This window comes from Sarcophilus harrisii, chromosome 3 (genome assembly GCF_902635505.1).
Source record: "Sarcophilus harrisii chromosome 3, mSarHar1.11, whole genome shotgun sequence".
Taxonomy (NCBI): domain Eukaryota; kingdom Metazoa; phylum Chordata; class Mammalia; order Dasyuromorphia; family Dasyuridae; genus Sarcophilus; species Sarcophilus harrisii.
In genome coordinates this window covers 75271262-75295650 of record NC_045428.1, presented here as the reverse complement: position 1 = coordinate 75295650, position 24389 = coordinate 75271262, and the positions used below count along the sequence as shown (strand labels likewise).

Sequence of the window (24389 nt, the reverse complement as noted above, 5' to 3'; positions counted from 1 at the left end):
TGTTTACTAACTTAGCCTGCCTTTAAGGCAGGTTTGTAATAGAACAAATCATCTTAGAAACAAGATAATAGTAATAATAGTTTAATCTTTATACAATTCCCTCGTTTTTAAGGTGCTTTACATAGTTTTATCTCATTTGATCATCCTCACAACTCTCTTAGATACCATTGTCCCCATTTTATAGATTACGAAACTGAGAAAAATTGTGAATGGCTCAGGGTCACACAGCTAGTAAGTATCTGAGTTCTAGTGCTCTGTTCCCTGTACCGTCTAGCTGATTATCATATCTAAACCACATGTCTTAAACCTAGCTTCTATAAAACTTCACTGGCTTATATTAGACAGTTCTTAATCAAAATAGTGAAAAGTACTAATATACATACATAAAAAATATTAATGAAATGTTCACATCAAAATTGTTTTAAGAGCTTTACTACAATAGTGAATATTATAATCATATAACTTTTGTTTTTGGACCTTGATTTTTTTCCTTTTCAGGAAAATCATTTTGGGGGTGTAGTTTTGTATTCATACTAATTTGCTCTCTGTTCAGTATTGGCTTGAAGATTGAAGTAAAATTAAATGATTGTCGTGGAAGAGAGTAACCATTTATGAATTGTTTTCCCTTAATTTCTTAATAGGCATGAAAAGTAAATACAAACACTTATATAGTTGAAGTTGAAGTAATATGGTGCAATGGAAAAATGCTGTATTTGGAGAAAGAGCTAAGTGTTCAAATTCTGTGTCTGCCACTTAACTACCTGGGTGAAGTTGATCAAGTCTCTTAAATTCTTAGGTCTCCATATCTTCTCCAGATTAAAGAGTTTTTTGATTAGATGATCTGTAAAGGTTCCGGCTTAGTTCTAAATCTGTAAACCTATAGATAATGTACTTTATGAATAGTTTCACTGCATGAAATACGTTAAGATCATGAACTATGTTGAAAGGAAAAAGTAGATAAATCGTTTTATCTTTGCTCAGCTGTCAGCAACATATTTGTACACCCCAGAATAGAGGGCAGTTAAGAGAAATTTAATTTGAAGAAAGTACATGATGCACTCACATTTTAAAAATTATCTAAGGAGACCCCAGAATTTTTTTTTAAATCCAACACTTAATATTCACTTAACACAAGATGCTAGATTGTGACAAGCTACCTAGTCAGCTTGGAGAAAAGTCAAACACATAGAATTTTGCAGGTAGAAGACTTGGGAAATGAAATCTGGTTCAACCCTATAGTTTATACTATGAATGATAAACCCTTCCAGAAATGAAGTAGACATCATACTCAGATCAGGAAAAACTGGGACTACGGCACATTATAACAATATATCGATTCAGATTTTGTCTAACACATCATAGCATCACTTCACAGATAGGAAGTGAAGAATTCAGTGTGATATGGCACAGTGGCTGGAAAGCTGGCCTATAGATTAGGAAGAGGTGAGTTCAAATGCCAGCTGTGATCCTTGCTGGCTCAGTGACCGACCTTTCAGTGCTCTAGGGAGCTTTTTAAGATTTGTAAAGAAGACACCTGCCTGCTTATATAGAGAAAGGTGCTTCATCAGGTGTGTCTGTGGTAGCAGAGAGGGGCAGAGCAAATAGATGAGCTGGCTTCAGACAAATCTTTAGGAGAGATCTTGCTTCAGACAAATCCTGGCATTTGCAGAGACGGTGCTAACCTTCATTAGAAGAAGGGGTTTCCTCACCCAGGGAGTTACCTATACTATGGAAATCCTAGGTGGTACCTTTTCTGGCCACTGTCCTTGGAGTCAAAAGATTTGGGTTTGCATTGTATTCTTTCCATTGTTAACTATGTGGCCTTGGCCATGAAAGAAGTCAGACCAGGCTCAAGTGACTGAAAAAAACAACAAATGTGCTTTGAGATGGCCACTCATGATAAAGCAAATCACAGCAAGGCAAAATTCTGACCCAATGTACGTATGTAAAAGTACTGGTATGTAAATTATTGTTGTTTAGTCATTTGAGTCACGTTCAACTTTTCTTGATCCTATTTGCAAAAGTACTGAAGGGTACATTTCCTTCTCCAGCTCATTTTGCAGATGAGGAAACCAAGACAGAGTATATTGACTTGGGCAGGTAATGGAGCTAGCTAATATGTGAGGTTGGATCTAAAATTGGGAAGAGGAGTCTTTCTGACTCCAGATCCACTGTACCACCTAGCGAAGTAATCATTGATTGAATAATCAATCATTAATGATTATTGATATTCATGGTTAACTTCATATGGTGCTTACTGTGTGCAAGGCTTTAAGCTAAACTTTTTGCACATGTGTTTATTTGTCCCTGGGATATAGCTGCTGTTAGTATGCCCTTTTATAGAGAAGGAACTGAGGTGAACTGAAGTGATGGGACTTCACAGGGTCCCATTACAGCTTATTAAGCTTCTGAGACTGGATTTGAACTCCATCAAGCCTGGTGCCCCATCCACCACACTGCAGAGCCAAGTGAGCAGACTAGAGAAAAGCAAAGCCTCTGCCTAGAAGGTCTTTAGCCCTTCAACAAGGACTGTTGAAAAATGTTTTCGTCTATATCTGACTTTCTTGAAACTAAATTAGTTTTTTGACTTTTAATCAATTCTCCAAAAGTGATGAGAAAAACTTACCTATTTCTTTTTTTTTTTTAATAACTTTTTATTGACAGAAGCCAGGGTAATTTTTTACAACATTATCCCTTGCACTCACTTCTGTTCCGATTTTTCCCCTCCCTCCCTCCACCCCCTCCCCCAGATGGCAAGCAGTCCTATGCATGTTAAATAGGTTACAGTAGATCTTGGATACAATCTTATGTGTGCAGAACCGAACAGTTCTCTTGTTGCTTGGGGAGAATTGGATTTAGAAGGTATAAATAACCCGGGAAGAACAAAAATGCAATCAGTTTACATTCATTTCCTAGTGTTCTTTCTTTGGGTGTAGCTGCTTCTGTCCATCCTTGATCAATTGAAACTAAGTTAGATCTTCTCTTTGTCGAAGCAATCCACTTCCATCAGAATACATCCTCATACAGTATCGTTGTTGAGGTATATAATGATCTGGTTCTGCTCATTTCACTCAGCATCAGTTCATGTAAGTCTCTGCAATCCTCTCTGTATTCATCCTGCTGGTCATTTCTTACAGAACAATAATATTCCATAACATTCATATACCACAATTTACTCAACCATTCTCCAATTGATGGGCATCCATTCGTTTTCCAGCTTCTAGCCACTACAAACAGGGCTGCCACAAACATTTTGGCACATACAGGTCCCTTTCCCTTCTTTAGTATCTCTTTGGGGTATAAGCCCGGTAGAAACACTGCTGGATCAAAGGGTAAAAACTTACCTATTTCAATACTTGTCCAGTACACTTGATTTTTTAGTTGTCCTTTAATCTCCATAGATACAAAATCGAAGCCACACATAAAAAATGTGCACATTTCCCTCAACATTTTAAATTTTTTCACATTTTTAAATGATCTGTTTCCTTGGAAACTAAAATTGAAACTGAGAGAATTATGCTATCAAATGCATCAATATTCTTTTTTGTGATGAAGAATCTATTATGTTGAGAGAAGCCAGACTAGGGTTGGTAGTTCTGTGTTTTGGTCCTTGCAAGGATACATTTAGCTCTGAGACCATAAACCAAATGTAAATCTTCATGAGCTCTGATTTCTTAAAGTAGAAAATGAAGTTTGTGAAATATTTCCCCAGTAGAAGTTGTGGCACATTTCAGCAAAAATGTCTTGCCTTTCTTTCCCTTTTTATCTCCTTTCTAATACTTTCCAGAGTTATGTCACAGGGTTTCTTGGAAGAATAAATAAAATAAATGTAATTGAAAGTATTTTGTAATTGTAAAGTGTTAATATAAATACTACAATTATTGTTTATCCCAATTCATTCTCTGAATGCCATTTTGTTTCTTTGAAAGAGATAGTATTTCATATGTATGCTCTGAACTTTCTATAATTTTTCTTCTGTTCTTTTAACCACTAGTTCATTAGTTTTTCTTTTTATCTCAGTGTCAGAAATATCACTGATAGTATCATTGTCGTGCGAGACTTATAAGCTTACATGAATTTAATAATTTTGGATTTGATGACTTTGAGATTAGTAATGATAGAAATCTTGGAATCTTGTAGTTTTTTTATTTTTAATACACTGTTTTTTAATTTTTATTTTTATTATAACTTTTTATTGACGGTACATATGCATGGGTAATTTTTTTACAACATTATCCCTTGCACTCACTCCTATTCCGAGTTTTCCCTTTCCTCCCTCCACCTTCTCCCCTAAATGGCAGGCAGTCTTATACATGTTAAATAAAATACACTGTTTTATGAATTATGTTGGGAGAGAAAAATCAGAGCAAAAGAGGAAAGGATATTGTAATTTTTAAAGGAAAAAGAGCTAAAGTTGTGAGTGCCTTTTCTGATAATCTAGTATTCCAAGCAGCTGTTGTTGAACAAAAAGAAAAATAACAGTGTTGTTAGGAATTTTTTTTAACCACCAGTTCACACTTTTCAATATAAGTAGTAACCTTTAGTCACAATAAGCAAAATGAGGTTTGAGGTTTTTTTTTTTTTAAATCTCCACATATTCGGTGTTTGAATCTCTTTTAGCTCTTCCACAACTCATGATGACAGCTAGAGAGAACTGAAACATTTGAAAAGTGAACTTTACATCTTATATCTTATAATGCTAGTTAATTTGATTTTGAAAGGGTATGCATAAAGTTGCAGTAAGTAACAAACTTACTTAGATTACAAAACTTACTTAGAGATTACAAAACTCTTTTTGTTTTTAGAGAAAAAATATGAGGGAAGGGAAAAGTGTAAAAAGTGCTATCCCCCCATGGAGGTTGTGGGCAAGCCAGGAAAAGTCTCGTCTCCTTTTCCTGAACTAGACCCATCAGAAAGAAAAATGTACAAGTCACCGTCTTCCTGTATTTCTAGTGACTAAGTAAAAGATAACTCATTTCCCTCTTTATAGACCCTCCCTCTTGATCTCATCTTCATTGCATTATAGATAACTTGTAAAACTCTAGTCAGAATTCCCATCATGCATTGTCAGCTGCTTGCTAGATACTGCCATCGCTGTATGTCCATTGGCATCTCAAATTCAACATGCTCCCAAATCATCCTCTTCATTTAGTCAGCTCCCTAGCATTAAGAACCTCCTAAGTGCCAGATATTGAAGAAAGAAAGACAGAGAATGGCGGAAAAGCCAGTCCCTGCTGAAAAAGGGTAATGAGGTTGAAGTGCTGTGGATGGAGCACTGGATCTGGAATTAGGAAGACCCAAGTTCCTCATCTGTAAAACGGGGACAAGTAATAGCATTGTCTTCCAGGTTTGTTATGAGGATAGAATGAAATAAGACTTTAAAGCACTTTGCAAACCTTAAAAGTGCTCTATAAATGAAAGTTACTGTTATTTACCCTGATCCACCTCCAAACTTAACCTGTTTCTGTTTAAGATACCATCATTAAGATACCATCATCTAGGCCCTTAACCACAGAAAATACTGTTTGTGTGGTTCTAGGATCTAGGAAAATCCATTTGCCTTGCCTGGCTCCTCTATCTCTATTTCTGTAGCAGCCTTAACTCAGGCCTTCATGCCCTTTTATCTGGGCTTTCTAACAAGTCCTCTTTTCTACACCACTGCCAAATAATTTTCCTATGTTACACGTCTGATCCTGTCACTCCCTTAGTCATAAATCTTAAGTGATTCCTTATTATTTCTAGGGTGAAATGCGAACTCTTCATCTGCAATTTAAAGCCTTTTCTAATTTGGTTTCAACCTGCCTTTCCCATTTCGTTTGACTTCACCTTACTCTCCTTTTTGTAAATCTAGACTACTCCTTCCCTGCTAAGTTGCTTCCTGAACTCTCTTGGAGTCTGTCTCATTTCTCTGCCTTCTAACAAATTCCCTTTACTTCTTCCCCCTAAGCCTAGAGAACATCTTAGCATCTACTTCTCTGCATCTTCATCTGCTTTTGAGTTCCTCTGGTCAATATTGCCTCTGAATACTTAATATGAGTCTCATTGTTAGTTAGTTGGTTAGTTAATGTTCCTCATCATTTTAACTTGAATTTTACTTTTCTTTGTAGCCGCTTCCTCTTTTTATAACATATAAACTCCTCTTAGAACAGGAATAGTTTCATTTTTGTTGTACTTATTCCCCTGCATTTATCAGTGTCTAACTCATTAGCTAAATTGAATGTTTATGGAAGAATGGAAATTATGTATTTCCTATGCCTTTCCAATAAGACACAAAGTGACCAACTTTTTTTGCCCTTTACACATTTAAATTTTGTTCCCATTATGTAGTCAAGTAGGTGAAAGTTTGAGGTGTCTTTGCAAAATATCTCCTCCACCAAACCAATTTATCTGAAAAGAAAATGTGATAAAGAAACTCGATTCTCTTGTGAATTTAATTTATGCCTTTTTTTCCCCCCTAAAAGGCATTAGAAAATTTCTTCTGCAATTAAAATAAGGTATTTGTGGACTGGATATGAACATTACCAATTTCAGTGTAACAGATTTTACTCATGTAGGAGGAAGACACTAAGGTGCCATGTTAGATATGTTGGGAATAAAATGATAAAATCAATCTTTGCCCTAAGAAAACTTAAATCTTATAGGTATTTAAAATATGATAGAGAGGAGAATCTCTATTAAAACCCCAAAGTGAATCTGAGGTTTTAAAAGGCTATGCCAACCAAACTCAAGCTTGGGTGGGTCCTGCCAAGTTGAAAAGGTTTATTTAAGTACAGTTCTCATAGGATTGTGGCTACACCGTAACTAGGAAGATTGAGTGGAAAGGTTGATATAGAGAGCATCTGTGAAGTTTCTTGGCCAGAGTATCATGTTTTTGGCCTACTGATTTTAGAAAAGTATATTTTGATCATTTAGTTTCCTCCTTAGAAGAATGAATGAAAAAGCAAGAAATAACTATTGATTATGGTTATCCAAAACAGAATGGGCATGGATTAGTGTTATAATCTCTGCAGTTAAATAACTGGAAAATGTCTAGTGGATTTTAGAAAAGCGATCTTTTGTCTCATTAAAAATATCTAAAATAACTATCAGTAGCTTTTTAAAATTGCCTTTAAATGTACAATTGAACATAATTATCTTATTTTAGATTTTAAAATGAAGGCATTGTACTTGGGTAGACTTATTTAAGTAGACTACACATTTCAAAAAAGATCTTGAACTCCTAACTTAAAATAGTTTTCAATAAAGACTAAGGACATGGGGAAAGAAATTACATCAACTTTTTTAAAAATGGGATTTTCTTTATTTCTTTTTTTGCTGAGGCAATTGAGGTAAGTGACTTGCCGGGGGTCACACAGCCAGGAAGTGTTAAGTGTCTGAGGTCATATTTGAACTCAGGTCCTCCTGACTTCAGGGCCAGCATTCTATCCACTGCACCATCTAACTGCCCCCAAAATGGGATTTTTCTTAATATGATTTTACTGTTCATTTTTCACATTTGTTCAGTTTTCCTTATTCTCAACAGTGAACTCAGTTGTTAGTTTTTATTAAATACCTGTTATACCTTAAGTTCTATATTTAGTGAAGTAGAGATTTTAAATAAATCGAGCATTTGCCGAACATTGATTGTGGTCAGTTCTATAATAAATGGATCAAATAAACATTGAGCCTTAACTCTACATAGAGTTTAAGAAGTTTAAGAAGTGATCCTAACATTTAGTGAAGTTGGTTTATTACAGGGATATCATAAGCAAAGTGATTTGCAAAATAGATTCCATGTGTAACAAAATGATCATCATAATTCTTTATTATATGTGGGAGAAGTTCTATGAACTAATTGCAGAATGAAGAGAACAGGCCAAGATAACTATATACAGTGACTACAGTAATATGAAGGAAAACAGCACTAATTGGCAGTTGAATTGAGATTAAATGTATTAATATTAGTTTCAAAGGAAATATATCCCTTACTTGGTAAAGATGCGGGAGGTCACACCAGAGCAGAATGCTCCTATACTACCAGATTAGGTTGTCCATTAATTTTTTGTTAAAAGAACAATTTTTTTGGTGGAAAGGAGGGAGGAGATGGGAAATGACAAATGATAAAACCTCCCTTAAGGAGCTTTACATTTTTGAGGAACAAATTGAGGGGAATGATGAAGATAAGTAAAGGTATATATGCATTAAACAATTGGAGTGGATGGGGGTACAGGAGAGGTCTCAGGAGGTAGCATTTGAGTTCTGAAGGGAACCAAAGATTCTGAGAAATTGGAGTGAGAACTTAGTGTATTCTAGGAATGGGGGAAAAACTGAATACAGAGGATGGTATGGCCCAGCTCTTGTGAAAGGTTTGAAATGCCAGAAAGGAATTTTATTCTATAGGCAATAGGGGATCATTGGGACTTTTTGAGCAGAATAGTATGTATCATTGAGTCCTGTGGCTTAAAACCTGAGAGATGTATACAAGTAAAATTGAAAAGCTAGGTAAAATGAGGCCCTAATATTAGGTAACTTTTGCAGCATGTATTCATTTGAGATTATGAGGACTTGGAAAAGAGTGGTGGTCATGTGAGTATGGAAAAAAATATAGTTGCAAGAGATTCTGTGGAGAATTGACAGGATTTGAGTTAATTGAATATGGAAAATGAGGAAAATTGAAGAGCCAAGTATGTTTTCAGGTTGCAACTCGTAACTGAAAGAAAGATGTTATCCTCAAAAGGAGAAAAGTTAGATAGAACAGTAAGGTTTTAAGGGGAAAATAATGAATTCTGCTTTGGATTTGTTGATTTTGATATGCCTGCAGCAGTGGTTTCAAATCTAGACAGAAAACAAACCCCTGCAGGCTGCATGTTGACATGGAATAATTTTTTTTTTTTTAAGTATGTTTTATTGTATTTTCACTTAAACATTTCTCATTTACATTTTGATTCGGTTCAGGCTGCACATTTGTGAGCAGCAGGGAATTTGTTATGTGACAGTCAGTAGGAAATGTTCAATGGGTGATGGGACTAGAACTGTGGAAAGTAATTAGTTGAGGATATAGAGCTCTGAGAGTCATTTGCCCAAGTTGAGTCAGCATTTATTAAGCACCTATTGTGTGTCTAAGGAGAAGATTGATTCTTGCTTTCCTAGACTCACAATTTAATGAAGAAGTCAACATGAAAACAACTGTTCACAGTAAGATATGCAGGATAAATTGGAGATAATCAACATGCACAAGCATTAAAGGAGTGTTTTGTGAAAACTGAATAAAATAAGAAAGTTAATTTATGATTTACTTTAATATTATAGTCCATTTTCAAGACAATTCAGGGAAATTTCTATATCAGAAATAGTTTAGTATAATATAGTATTCACATACTATAGATAGTGAATGTTACCTGCCTTTAATTTAAACTGCCTTGTTTCTTAAGTTCACATACTATAGATAGTGAATGTTACCTGCCTTTAATTTAAACTGCCTTGTTTCTTAAGTTGTAATATATTTGCTAGCTCTGATACAGATTTATTTATATCAAATAGGTATTGGGATATAGTATACTACCATTACTACAGGGTACTGACAGAGAGGGACTCTTTTAATTCTAAGTAATAGTACAGAAATTGAAAAACAGCTATTTGAAATCCTTTGGTTCTATATGGGGGGAAAAAAAAGCAAGAATCAATTTCATCTTTTGTCTTTACTTGAGCTAATCAAGTAGTAGTCAAGCTGTCCATTCCTACTCATTAATAATCTAGATTTAGCTATAGTATACCATACCATACTAATTACCTTTGTTAAATATCTTACATAGTAATCCCTTCTTTTTAACTTAGACCCATTAATTTGGGATTTTGAGCATTCATGCTGGGCTGAGATTTATGTTATATATCTTTTCTAGCTAGATAGCTTTCTAACTCTAGTTGGGCTAAATAAACTCTAAGGTTATCTTCAGCTTTTAAAAATTTTAGGAGCCTATGATTTATTTTAGAAACAGTTTATAATTCAGACTGACTTTCCACCTCAAATATATTTAGGGATTGTCATAGGGTAAGAGGGAAATCTTGACCTGTGATTTCTTTGATGTAACAGATTCCCTTCCTGTACTTCCTGAGTACAGAGTACACTATTTACATCTGCAATGGACTTAAGCGTATTTAAAGCCACTCTTGAGGTTCTGCCTTTGACCCATCAGATTGACAAAGTTGACCAAAAAAAGAAAGTGGCACATGATAGAGAGGCTTCAGAAAAATATACTATAAGTGGAGCTAGGAATTGGCCTCTCTGTTCTGGAAAGCAATTTGGACCTATGCCCCCCAAATTACTAAACTCAACTAAATTTTTATCCAACAATACCACAACAAGGCCTGTCACCAAAAGAGATCAAAGAAAGAAGAAATGGACTTCTATGTGCCTAAGATATTTTTATCAGTTCCTTTTATGGTGACAAAGTACTAGAAACTATGAGAGTCCCTATCATTTGGGGAATGACTGTGTGATGGACTAAGGGTGCAGAATAACACACATATTTATTGTTGGACATGTCCAGTGCCTGAATTTGTTTTTCTTGAAAGTGCATGTTTGTTATAAGGGATTTTGGTACACTTTTTTTTTTTCAGTTGAGGGGAAAAGGTAGGAAGGAAAGAAAATTGATTTTAATTGAAAAATTAAATCTAAAATAATGTTAGGGCATTACTAGGACACTGATAAGTAACTGACTTTCCGGTGGTTAATCATTTGGTCAGTTTCAAAGACAGAACCCAAATTTTCCTGATTACAAACTGAACACTATGTCTACTCTGCTAGAATTCTTTTCATTATACTGTAAATTGGAATTCTATATAATAATGTATAACTGTTATATGCTATGTATTATGGCATTACACTTACTAAATGTACTTCCACAAAAGGTCATCTAAGAAACTGTTTTGTGACATGGAATTGACACAGAATTCTGGCCTGTAATACTGTAGTATGTGCCTGGACAGATTCTGTCAAACTAGAAAGACTTTGAATATGAACCTAGTGAGAGACTTTGCCTTAATTACATACACTAGCTAAATTTGTAGAGGTTCATTGAATGGTTTTGCTTTAACTCCTGTTACTCTTGAAATTGATTTTTAAAAATACTATTCTGCTTCTGCAGTGACTGGCAAAAGGGTTAAGAGGGGAATAGCCTTCACTGAGCATATGAATATAGTAGATTATAGTGTAATAATTAATAATTAAATATGAGAAACTCAGAGGAACATGAGATTCTTCATATGAACTACCTTGCAGTGACATAAACCTTAAAAGACAAAGGCCATAAGCCCAAAGAATAATATCCACAGTGACTACAATAATATACACAATGACTACACATTATAAACAAAGACAACTCTGCAAGAAAGCTAGACTGAATAATTATGATAACCTCTTGCTCTTGAAAAAATTACCTGCTTCCTCTTAGTCAAAACCTGGGGTTATAAGATATAACATTGTCACTGTGTGCAAATTTTTATAAGCTTTTAAATGCAAATTTAAGTGTCCTCTTTTCAGTTATTTATAAAAATAGCTTTATATTTGAGCCACTGTTGAATATGGAATTTATAAAACTGGTCATTATTAGGGATATCTAAGTGGGGTGGTAGATAAGAGTCCTAGGGCTATAGTGAGGAAGACTCATTTCCCTGAGTTTCAAATCTATCCTCAGACATTTAATAGGTGTGTGAGCCTGGACAAGTCACTTCATCCTATTTGCCTTAGTTTTCTCATTTCTTAAGACGACAAAGATGAGCTAAAGAAGGAAAATTGGTAAGCTACTTCAGTTATCTTTGCCAAGAAAACCTCAATTGAGGCCACAAAGAGCACGACTGAAAAACAACTTGTTTGACCTCCAACTTGTTTCAGTATACAATAATAGTTAGATCATTGCTAAAAAAGAATGTTTTAAAGGATGGCTTTACTGTATGAAATAAAGACAAAAGTTAACTTACAAATTGGTAAAGATGTAATAGGTCCACAAGCTTTTATTAACATCGGTTGTATGCTAGACACTCAGCATGTGGTTTATCCCTTCACAGCATCTCTCCCATATCCTTCCCTTGTTTCTCTGCTTACTCTATTACTCTTACAACTGCTTTCCTGATGCAGGTTCTTACCACCTCCTGCCTGGAACGTTGCCATGGTCTGCTGGTTGGTCTTTCTACCTCAAGGATCACCCCATTAATACCATTCCTTCTTACCTTCCATTCAGATGCCAAAGTCACTTACCTACCTTAAAGTGCAGATCTGACCCATTTTATCCACCTTTCATCCACAACTCAGTAAACTCCAGTGACTTTACATTACTTTCAGAATCAAATGTAAAATGGGCTACCTGAGCTTTTCCTAACTTTTCAAGCTTCTTCTACTTTATTCCCTTTCAGTTAGTTCTCTGGTTTAAATACACCAGCCTACTTTCTGTTCTTTCACATATAGATACTTCACAACTACTTTTTTTCTCTTCTCCCCTCTCCCCAATATTCTACCTCTTCAGTACTTCTCTACTTCCTTTAAGACTTCAGTCAGGCCCTTCCCCTTCTCCCAATGCCTTCCCTCTGAGATTACCCTCTATAAACATTGCATGTATCTCTTGTATTACATATGCATGTTATTTGACTCCTGGCAGTGCCAATTCCTTGAGGACCTGGACATTATTTTTGTCTTTCTGGTGCCTAGTACATGGTAAACTCTTAAATTCTTGTGGACTAAATAAAAAATGCAAATATACAAATAAGATTGACTGGGAGGTGAGAAGACAACTGGAAGAATCTGAAAAGCCCCTTGAAAAAAGACATGGGAGCTAAACTTTGAAGGGAACTAGGAGCTCTTTAGGACACCTGGGACAGCGTATGAACGGGAAATGGAATGTTGAACTGCCAAGTTGGAAGCCAGATTGTGCCTGGTTTTTAAATAAATACGAAGGGGAGCAACTTGTTTCTCCTAGAAGTATTGGGAAACCATAGAAGGTATGTAATCCACAGAGTTGTGCATATAGGCCTATGTTCTAGGTCTATCATTTTGGGTTACTATATTGGAGAGGGAGGAGATGGGATTCAAGGAAAGTAGTTATGTATAAGTGTAAAATAATGGATTTGGATTTGGAATTAGAAACTTGGGTTCAAGTGTCACTGTCTATGACCGTGGGTAAGTCACCTCACCTCCAGACCTCAGTTTCTTCCTCATTAAAAGTGAAAAAGTTAGACTAAATGATCTTCAAATGCCCTTCCAGCTCTAGCTCTTCATTTTTATAGCTCTATGTCAATGCTCTAAAGCAAGGAGCCAAGATTGGGAACAATACTGGAAACTAAGGAATCAGGTAGAGACAAACCAAACCAAGATGATACCCAGAAATGAGTGTCCAAATAGGCATCTGTGTATTCGGTTCTTATCCTTCTGACTGCTTTGTGTTTTGTCTCTAAAGTTGTCCAGTTCTTTTCAACACACTGATCTCACATAGAAAACTTTTTCTGAGCTTCCTGATGGGATAGACACTAACTCTGGGGCATGTCTATACCTAGGCTTACAAGTTATGGTTATGAAGGTGTGGAAGTAACATAGATGTGTGAAGGGCTGGTCAAGTTCCCCTGCTTTTCCCAGTCACTTAATCTCTCAGGGGCTTCTGTAAATGTGGATTACTTGATTAACATTGATAGAAGTTTCCTTGTGGGGAGCCTACTTTACTTGTGAAATTATATTCCCTCTTCTACACCTGTACTTATCTACCCCTTTAAAGGGAAGTAGATGCATTCTATTTTATTTTCTTTGAGACCAGGCTTGGTCAATAAAATTACAGATTCATTTGTGATTTTTTTCTTTTTTTTTTTTTTCCATTTATACTGTTTGCCACTGTAAATTTCATATTCCTGGTTGTCCTTACTTTACTTTGTCTCAATTCATGTAAATCTTCCTCTTTTCCATTCTAGATTTCTTCCGGTGACTTGGAAAAGATTACATAAAAACCCCAGTATAACTACATTTTACTTTTTTCCTACAACACCTAAACTTGCTGTCAAATCAGGTTATAGTTTAATAGTTAAGGAATAAATAAAAGGGGTTTTAAAATGCATTTTTCTTTTCATTATTCTTAATCACAAATTCCCAATTTTTCTTAAAACATTAAAGTAAAAATTTTGTTTTAAGAAAAGATGACATCACGGTTTTTAAAGAAAAAAAGTACAGTGCTTGAAAACTGAAACAATATAAAAAAATTCCTTTTTTTCACCTCAAAAATTTGCTGAATTTAGTTGGCAGTGTTCGCCTAACCAATTAAGTGATGAAACTAAGGGGGTAATGCAGCCATTTGTTATTGTTGACTTATTCACCTGGGAAAAATTTAATATAGAGAGAAGTGATTTTTACAGTTTGATGGGTTAAATTTCCATTGCATTAGAATGTTAGTACCACAAATGAACACAGTGTCAGTTGTTAACAGAAGAACATAAAAATGTTACTATGGTTTTGAATGTTGAGACACTTGTAAATTCATATGCTTAAAAAGTTGATTTTGTAGCCAAAAAAAAATGAAATTAGGTCTTAAGTCATCAATACTCATTAAAAAGTAAATGTTAGGTAGTTGTCCCCTTGACATAACTTGCCTTTTTTTCCTTACTGACAAAAGTTAAAGGTAGAAGATAGAATCTTGAGTTGATTTTACCTTTTTATTTGTAAGCTTAAATATATTATGATATAGTGTTATTTACATGAAGGCAAATTATGTATAAATGATGTTTTTTTTCTTATCAACTTTTTGATTTTTATTGTAATACTTAGAAGTCTCATGATTGATTCCTTTTAAGTTTATTCAGGTTCCTTTTACCACTTTCACTTCTAAGCTGTTTTTCCAGTTCTTCTTCAAGAACCTTTCTCCATTTTTTAATCTCTTCATTTTACCTACATGTTACTTTATATGATACATTTTACTTTACATTACTATATACTACATAAATTATAAAAGTCCATATTTTTCTTAACTTTCTGCTTGGAATTACTATGGTTTTTCTCATTCTCCAAATCTCTAGTAACAATTTTTGATACTGGTGGATGTTTTCATTTTTCTCAACTTTTCAACTTTAATTTCAGTTTTGGGAGGTTTGGGCCAGGGCCAGGCTCTGCTCCTTTTCTGTGCTTTTGAGTGGGTAATTAGCTTAAGTTTTTTCATGCTTTGGCACCCCATCTCTCTGCCCCATTCAATTCACTGACTCATCACTTCCTTCTAGTGTTAAGTTAACTTTTATCTCTGGGTCCTTTAGTTTCTCAGGCCTGATTTCTGCCTCCACTCTCCAACACGTCTAGGCTCTTGAGGCTTTCTCATGGGAGCCCTCCACGCCTCTACTCTTGATGCCTCTGATCACAGAGCCTTGCAGGCTGTCCTGGTTTGCTAAAACCCTTTCCCAGAAGCTTCTAAGCTTCCATCTGGCTTCTTGTAACACTTCTTTTTTGTGGGTAGTCAGGCTTAAGTAACTTACCCAGGTTCACACAGCTAATAAGTGGCAAGTGTCTGATCTCAACTTTGATCTCAGGTCCTCCTGAGTCCAGGGCCAGTGCTCTATCCGCTATACTACTTCTGGAATGGAAGTTTCTCATATCTTGATCATTATTCAATCTAGTATAAAAACTGCAAAATTTTGCTAAAATGGGAGTTGAGTATTTTGCATCTCTTTCTTGGCAGGAATCTCCCTTGAAATTCTTTTCTTACCCAGTGAAAGCTACTAGGTCTTAAGTAAATATGATCTTCTCAGACAAGAAAGTAAGTCCTGATTTTTTGTAGTAGTTGTCTTGTGGGAGGTTTGTATTTGTGATTTAGTAGAAATTAGCTACTTGTTTTACATAGAGCTAAACAGAGCAAGTTGAACTTGATTTTTAAGCTTTCATTAATGAATTGCTTCTTCCTAAATTTGCTTTTTTACTTAATGGTAATGTTAAACTTCTTAAAAGCCTTCCTTTGAGAACTGCTAATTGAGCTGTAGATATCAAAATAAAATTTTTTTGTCAGCTATTAACCAATTATTTTAAACGTGTCCTTCTTTAGTCTCGTCTTTTTAGATGATCCCTTAGGTATCTTTTAAATATTCATGAATGGTCTTTTCTGCTTCATCTCCTCGATATACCTGATTGTTGATAAGTATAGAAATGTACTGTAATTTTTCTATGATCTAAATATGTAATCATATACTGTTGAGTGCCTGTGGTCAGCAACATCCCTTAGAGGGATATGAGGAACTGCTCTACTTAACTGCTTCAGTGAGTGGATTTTGACTGGTTCTGTTTCAGATGATGTGTTGTAGTAGACAGCTGTTGTAAGGGTCTACTTTCAGCTGAGGTCAAGTCCAGATCTCTGGGGAATCTGTGCTAGGCTGAAATGATTTTAGGGTCACCCAGCGATTTAAATTGGTTTTGAAAGAGTCCTGACCTAAATAAAATATATAGATTATTTCTTCTGTATTCCCTTTTCTTGTCTATGTGAACTCAAGTAATGGCAGGACTATATAACGTCATGATATTCTATATTAATCCTATTTATGTACTGGTGCTACTTTCCAACAACAATCTTTTTGTAATCACTATACTCAGCAGGAACATTTTCTGCTTCTGTGCCTGGGAATGCATGCTCTAATCTCATTCACTTTTTAGAATCCTTGGTTTTCTTCTGTATTTAATTCAGGTATCATCCCCTGGAAGCCAAGCCTTACATAATTTCCTTGTAGTGTTTTGTGGGTTTGGGGAAAAGTGTTCCTTTCCCTTTTTTCCCTCTCTCCCTTTCCTCCCTTATGCTCACTTCCCTTCTCCCTTCTTCTCTTGCTCTATCTTTCTGTCTTTCCTTTCTCCCTGTCACATTGTCTCCCTGTTTTCTTCTCTCTCCCCCTCATTTCTTCTTCACTTCTCTCCTTCTCTAGATTTCTTCTCTTCCTCCTTTTTTCTCCATTATTTCCTCTCCTCCTATCCCCTTTCTCCTTTTCTCCCTGCCTTTCCCTTCCCCTCCCAAATGTGCTTGTTTTGCATTTACCTTTTTTTTGGGGGGGGGTCCTCCTTTTCTTCCCCACTGTTGAAATAAGCTTGCTGAAGGCAGGTTCTGTTTTCTAATTTGTCATATTGCCACCACCTAACAAAGCACTTTATATGTTAGGTGCTACCTTAACAGATTGAATGTGGTAATTCTAACTTTCAGAAACTGGATATTGATGTGATTTGATAAGAATTCTTTTTTAAGGGCAAGGACTGAGATTCCTAGGAAACTAATTTTAATAGATCATTGTGCAGCTCTGCCAAATGTAGATTGATATTCTTACAGCACAAATTTCTGGTGACTATTATTATTATTATTATTAAAGCCTAACATTTAACAATCCAGCAAATTGTTTATGGCTTTTTTTTGTGTTAAGACTGTCTTTTGTGGGTATGTGTGGGTGTCATTGAATGCTTAGCATATGTTTCAGTTAAGGGGGCATGCTTTATACTTGAAGTTTGATTTCTTTTTCCACTTTTTAATGAATTTCTCAGTATTTGCTTTGAGGTCAGAAGATAGCAGTGTGCTCTTCTGCTCCTAATCCTACTTTGGCTTAATTTGTTTTCTCTTTCTATCAATTAGCCTTTATGAACCTGTTTATATTTTGATTTATACCACTTCTGGGGTTAATGGATCTTCAGTGTTTGTAACTTACACTCTTTCCTGAGTAATAGCTTCTAATGTTTCGAGTTTGGGTGAACATAGCAGTGTTGTTTTTATATTTATAGATGCCGTTTCTTTATACTGTTCTTCCCCTACCATTTGTCTTTGGGAATAAATATATATATATATATATATATATATATATATATATATATATATATATATATATATATTTTAAAGTTCTTATTGATATATTTTTACATTGTTTATGCCCATATAATGTATTTTAGTGTTTCAGTTAGTGTACAAAACTCTTATTTAAAAGTTTGTCCCAGTTGATAATTTCATTTCTTTACACCTGAAGAAACATTACTTCTGAATGCCCCTATATTGCCTTCAGAGAGCCATCCCTTATAACAAAGAATTTTTTTTAAAAGAGAAAAAAAAATTCAGTAAAGCCAGTCAATACATTTTTTAAATGATATTCAGTGTTCCACAACTATTGACCCCAACCTCCACAGTTGGAGGGAGCTTTTTATTTATGTTTTCCATTTTATGTTGATCTTGAAATTTGGCAATGAGAAATACAAATGGTATTATTTCAAGTGAGGATTTAGGTGCACCATGGTTTTTGTACAATTAGAATAAGAATCTTTGGTTTTCTTGATCTTGATTTCTAATCAAATTCTGATAAATGACCTTATTTTTTTTTTTAAACTGCATTCACACTTGTTCTTGTTTACTTATTTTTAGATTCCTTTTCTAGAATTTGGATTCTACTATCACATCCTTGGGTCAACAGTTTTTTCTAAAAAGTCAGATTTATCTAAATCTCTTAGTTAAGATATATGTCTTCGTATATGAACAAGAATTTCCTCTATAAAATACTCAAGTGATCATCTACTGTGCTTGAAGTATGACTCCAGTAAAAGAGAAACTCATTGCTTCCCAAGGTAGCCTATTCCACATTTTGAATAGTTCAAATTGTTTTTTCTTATTTTAGTACTAAATCTTCATCTTCACTTTTCACCTATTGCTCCTAGGTCTGCCTTTTGAGGAAAAATAGAACAAATCTAATTTTGGTACTTGACAACATCCTGTTTACTTTCTTGTGGAAATCTATCAGTAGCCTTTCTAAATTGTAACATTCTGAATTAGACAAGATTCCAGACGTGGTCTGTACTAGAACAGAAAACAGTGGATATCATGTCTCTATAGGAGAACAGTGAATATTTTGCCTTTCTAATGCAGCCTTGTTATAGTTCTAGCTTTGGAATGTCATCTTATACTTTGGACTCCTATGGAACTGAGTCTCTTAAAATGCCTTCATCTTTTTCTAAAAATGTGCTGCTTAAATATATCCATTCCATTTTTTAACATATGAAATTGATGTTGTTTTAACTTTAAATGTAAGGCTGTATTTATCTCCTAGTAATTTTATTTGATTCAGTTTAATGTAATTTTATTTGATTCAGTTTAATGTTCTAGCCTGTGAAGTTATTTTAGTAACCTGACCTTAATTCAAACTATGAACTATTCCTCTAGTGTCCAATGAAAATTTGACTGGCTGTGTGATTATCTTTTTTCATTGGCATCCTCTTGTTTTAGTTGCCTGTATATATTGAGAACTAAAGTGATTTGCCCACAGCTACAGAGACGGCATGTGTTAGAGAGAAGCCGCCTTCAACTCTGGATTGTTTTTTGTCTTTTGATGCCAGGATTATCTATTCTGCTATGCTATTGAATGTACATTTTATATAGTTTAAAATCAGTTTAAAATGTTTCATTTGATGCCTTTATTCATACTGTATTATTTTTTGATAGTAAAAGTTCAGTTGCTTCAGTTTACTTCCCATCTATTTAGCTATTCGCCGTCATTATTTATATGAATTATCTATTTTTTTTTGTTTTGTTTGTTTTCATTATTGTTGCTATTAGGTATAGAGCAGTGAGCTGGTTCAGTGGATGGAGCACCAGGTTTGGAGTCAGAAAGACCTGAGTTCTGCTTGCCATCTAGGGGAAGGGGGGTGTAGGGTGGGAGGGAAAAATCGGAACAGAAGTGAGTGCAAGGGATAATGTTGTAAAAAAAAAAATTACCCTGGCATGGATTCTGTCAATAGAAAGTTACTATAATAATAATAAAATAAATAAATGAATGAAAGAAAGAAAGAAAGACCTGAGTTCAAATTCAGTCTTAGGCTCTTTCTTACTAGCTGTGTGACCCTAGTTGAGTCACTTAACCTTATCAGTCTCAGTTTTCTCTTTTGTAAAATAAACTGGAGAAGGAAAAGGCAAACCACACCAGTATCTCTGCCAAGAAAACCCTGAATTGGGGATGAGTTGGACAAAGCTGAAACAACCAAACAATAAAAACAAATTAAGCATAGTGCTGACATAAACATTTTTCACGTAGTTTTTTTTTTTCCCCTTTATTTTATTTCCTTGAGATATATTTCTAAGATAACTTGGTTTAGTGAATTGATAGAATGTTGATCATTTAGGAGACCTGGGCTAATTATTTCATATCTCGGTTCATTTTCTGCTCAATGCAGAGCAGTAGCTAATTTGTATTGGTAAAATAAAAACGTTACTACTATTCATTCATGCTTACATAGAAACTACAGCTTTTTATGGATATAGTGTGTTGTCTTGTATAAAATGTGATCAGAATTATTAAAAATAAAGTTTTGGTGCCTAAACTAATTTATGATGGTTCATATTCAGGGAAGTCCTTTACCTTCTAGATCCCCAGTTGTCAAGATATACCTGTATGTGCTCTTTCATGTTTAACTTTCATTCTTTTATGTTGCTAATAATTGCTTCCATTTACATAGCAGTTCAAAAATGCTTTTCTCTCATCTTTTGTGGTTTCTTCAAAATTCTTAAATGGTCATTTTTATTAGAAACTGTATTGCCTTGCTCATAATAATTGATTATATTCAAAGATAACATTTATTAAAAATTAGACCAGCTTGTTTATGAAAATGAGAATCATGGGTTTGAATTCCCTTGGAATCTTTTGGTTTTCAAATTGTGTTTTCATTTATTCATTCTTGGGCCATCTCTTCTGTGCATTGCATGACATTTTACTAGATTTTGTGGAGGATATATAGTATTAAGTCATCTCTGTCCTCAAGGACAGAGGTATTAATTTATACCTCAAGGCAGGTTATGATTTAAGTGATACAGGGAGCAAAAATTAGCGACCTTGCCACTTTTTTATTACAGTGGTCTTTCTTAATTCATATTTAGGTTAACAAGAGATTTTAAAAAATGATAATCTTTTGTTTATCCTAAATATGCATGTTTTTAGTATCATGATCCAAGTAGAGCTACTGATTCTCTAATTTTGTTTTCTCCTTTTGGACTGTTTAAAAGATTGGTATTTGAAATCTCTTACAAGCTACTTTCTTTATATTGGTTAGGGTGAGGAACATGGTTCTATTGTATTTCTAGTTTCTATCTGGTCATGGTTTTTTAAAAATATTTTACATATTTAAAAGGTACTTTCCAAACTGACTCTTAACCCTATTTGATTTTTGCCCTGTAGCCTTGAAATGACTACCTGATGTATTGTTAATTTGAATGCGTGATGTTTTTGTTACTTGGGCAAATTAGTGCAGTATCGAGTACCAAATCTAAAGTCAGGAAGATCTGAGTTTAAATGTGGCTCCAGGCCTCTCTGACTCTTAGTTTCCTATGAAGATACTTATTGACAGTACTTGCCTCACAAGGATGTTGTACATATTAAATATAAATCTCTTCTTATGTTCATTTATAAATCTCTAAACTTCCTCTGGGTTGTATGCTTTTTAAGCTTTTCAATTATTTATTAAAATTCTTGTAAGTTACTTTTTAATGAAATAACTAATAAACAACTCAGGGTTTTTTTTCCTCCTGTCACAGTAACCAACTTTTAAATTATCTGTATTATATAATACATTGGCTTTGCATATGAAATTTTTCTGCCAATTTCCTTGTAGATCATTACATATGTGTTATGATTGTGTGACATAATTTTGAAGTTTTCCCAATGCTACATGTTTTTATCTCAATCTCAGCCTGGGCAGGTTGTCTTTTACATATCCCCATTATTCCATTTTTATTGGCATTCTGTTAGGGATGACTTTTTTAAAAAGTCATCTGGTCAGCAGACCAGTGCATCTAAAAAGACTTAGGGATCTATCTCACATTTTTCCTTATCTTTTTCTTCAATAGATTTAGCCATGGAATCAAACCCATCTGATCATCCCAGAGCAAGCACAATATTTTTGAGCAAATCCCAGACTGATGGTAAGATTACTGCATCATTTTCTTAGGAGACTAACTAAGGCTTCACTTTTTCTAATACAGGTTGCCTGTTTGGAATTATATATAAGGTATTCACAATCATAGATTAATATGTATAAACAACTTTCATGCCAAGACATAAAGGAATGTGCTTTCTTTTGTTGGCCACTATATCTGTGTATATGTTGCTTCAGATTATAAATAAGTATTTAGTCTAGCTCTATCACTTTATAGGTGATGGAATTGGATAGAATCACAGAAAGGGAAGAAGTGATTTGTCCAAGGTCTCACAAGTAGTAAATATCACACCCACCCTAGATCCTCGGGTTCTCTGTCCACCTGCCATACCTGCCTCTGTTAATCAGGGCTTTGAGTAAAAATCAATTTGTGCTGACCATTTCACAATGCCAGTCTGTCTCCATAAAGCAAACTCATTTTTAAGGTAGCCATAATTAAGGATGCTTTCAAGCTAGAGGAGAGCCAATATGACCTGGTCACATGGGAAGTAAACCATGATTTGGGCCTTAGATAAGCTCCATGCTGTGGTCAGCTGAGGTTCTCATGGCCTGGTGTGCATTGTGACCACTTGAGATTTTGATGTTTTAGGGTCCTCTTGTCATAACTGAGAGTGAGATGCCGCATCCTCCATTGGTGTTTGGTAAAGAAATTTCCCAATTTGGGGTGACAAGGTGGAGCTCTAAGTAGACTCACATCTCAGATCTGTTAACCCTACTACCCCTACACTAATCTCTGCTTGAATTTTCTCCTGGCCTTTCTTTGCATAATACAGTTGAGGCATAATAGGATTTTTCAAAATGCTTTTTGAAGTAAAGGGGAAAGTAACATAAGGTAGAATAACTTGATAAAAGTATACATAGGTAGGAAGTTGTCTCTGTATCTCCTGATCGTATTTATGGTCTCTGACCAGCTTTAATTAAGATAGGTAAATATCATTCTTCCTTTCAAGATGAAACTAATCTCCACATCCATCCAGTATTTTAGCCTAAACAAGCTCATTCTGTGTAGTTATAATTGGTTGTACCAATCTAATGCCTCAGTAGTCTTTATCATGGTTCCTTTAACCAAATGTTATTTGATAGCGACTTCAGGTCTTCTAAGATAATAGCCCTAACTATGCCAACAAGCTAAATCTGAGCTGTTAAACTAATGCATCTTCTGTCTGCTATGTTATGGAGATAATAGGAAATTCTGAATTTCTTAACTTCCCTGCCATTTCCTTCCTTTCCCTAGTTTTTTGAGATGGTTGTCCATGTGAACAACTTGGCTGGCATATTCTTGAAATATGATTTATCTTATCAAAATCCTTCTGATATAAATGTGTTTTTGTTATCTAAATCAGGGAGACATAAAACAGAGGGAAAAAAAAGACTAATATCCCTAATAAATACTGACATATTTTTTTTTAAGTATTAGCAAAGAGCCACGACAAATGTTAAAAAAAAAAAAAAAAATTGTATTGTATGAGCATTTTCTACTTAGACCAGGAAACTATAAACATCATAGACCTAATAATAAAAATAATTTAAAAATAATTTTATCGGTAGATTTTTTTAAAAGTCTTTGACAAAATTCAGTATCCATTTCTGTTAAACAATTTTTTCCTAAAGCATATCTGGGGGTTTGCCAGAAACCTCTCAAATTTCCCAGTGGGAACAGAACCATGTTAAAATGTAAATATTTAACAAAATAAATATATATATAATGCAACACGGAAAATGTTAATTGTGGGTTTACTAAGGCAATATTCAGCCTACAGTGATCAATTCGTAACAGAAATTAATATGTAATGGGAATAAACTAGAGACCTTTTCAGATAGGATCAGAGATGAAGGAAGACTTGCATTGTCACCACTATTATTTGATATGTAATGCTAACTATATCAGTAAGAAAAGCAAAGAAGCAAAATAACTTAGAAGCAAAGAAAAAAATTCACTTGTTTAAAGAACAGAGTCCGTTATTAATAGATGCAATTAACAACACTAAAGTTGCAGAATATAAAATAGGTAGGCATTAAAAAAAAAAAACAAGCATTTCTGTATATGATGAACAGAAAGGAGAATATGGAAGGAGAATGTGTATGTATATTTGGGGGAGGGAGATATTTACCTCTCAAGACATGCACAAAAATTAGATATATACATACACTATTTACAGAAAAATTGAGCTTAAAAATGAATAAATATTAATTCTTCATGAGTAGTCTGAGCCAGTATAATGAAAATGACAATACTACTTAATTTATTATCCAATCACTGCCATAAAAATCAAAATATCAAAAGGTTTCTTTGTAGAATTAAAATTTATCTGGAGGAAATAAATTGAAAAGATAGGGGACCTAGTAAGAACCCAATCTCAAGCTAATAGTAATAAGCAATCAAAATGATTTGGTATTAGTAAAAAAAAAAAAAAAACCTAGAAAAGTGTTTTTAGTGTAATGGATTATTAAGTATATAACAGAAAGAAAGGTG

The 24389-nt window shown here is 34.4% G+C and overlaps 1 protein-coding gene across 1 annotated transcript in view; it reads left to right on the top strand.

The window, feature by feature from the left end:
- The window catches only part of CCNYL1 (cyclin Y like 1), a 57511-nt gene that overhangs the window by 2495 nt on the left and 30627 nt on the right, over nucleotides 1-24389 (top strand). Inside the window, exon 2 of the mRNA XM_031958194.1 lies at nucleotides 21828-21902. Coding sequence (XP_031814054.1) covers nucleotides 21828-21902 — 75 coding nt within the window. The remainder of the gene's footprint in view (nucleotides 1-21827; nucleotides 21903-24389) is intronic.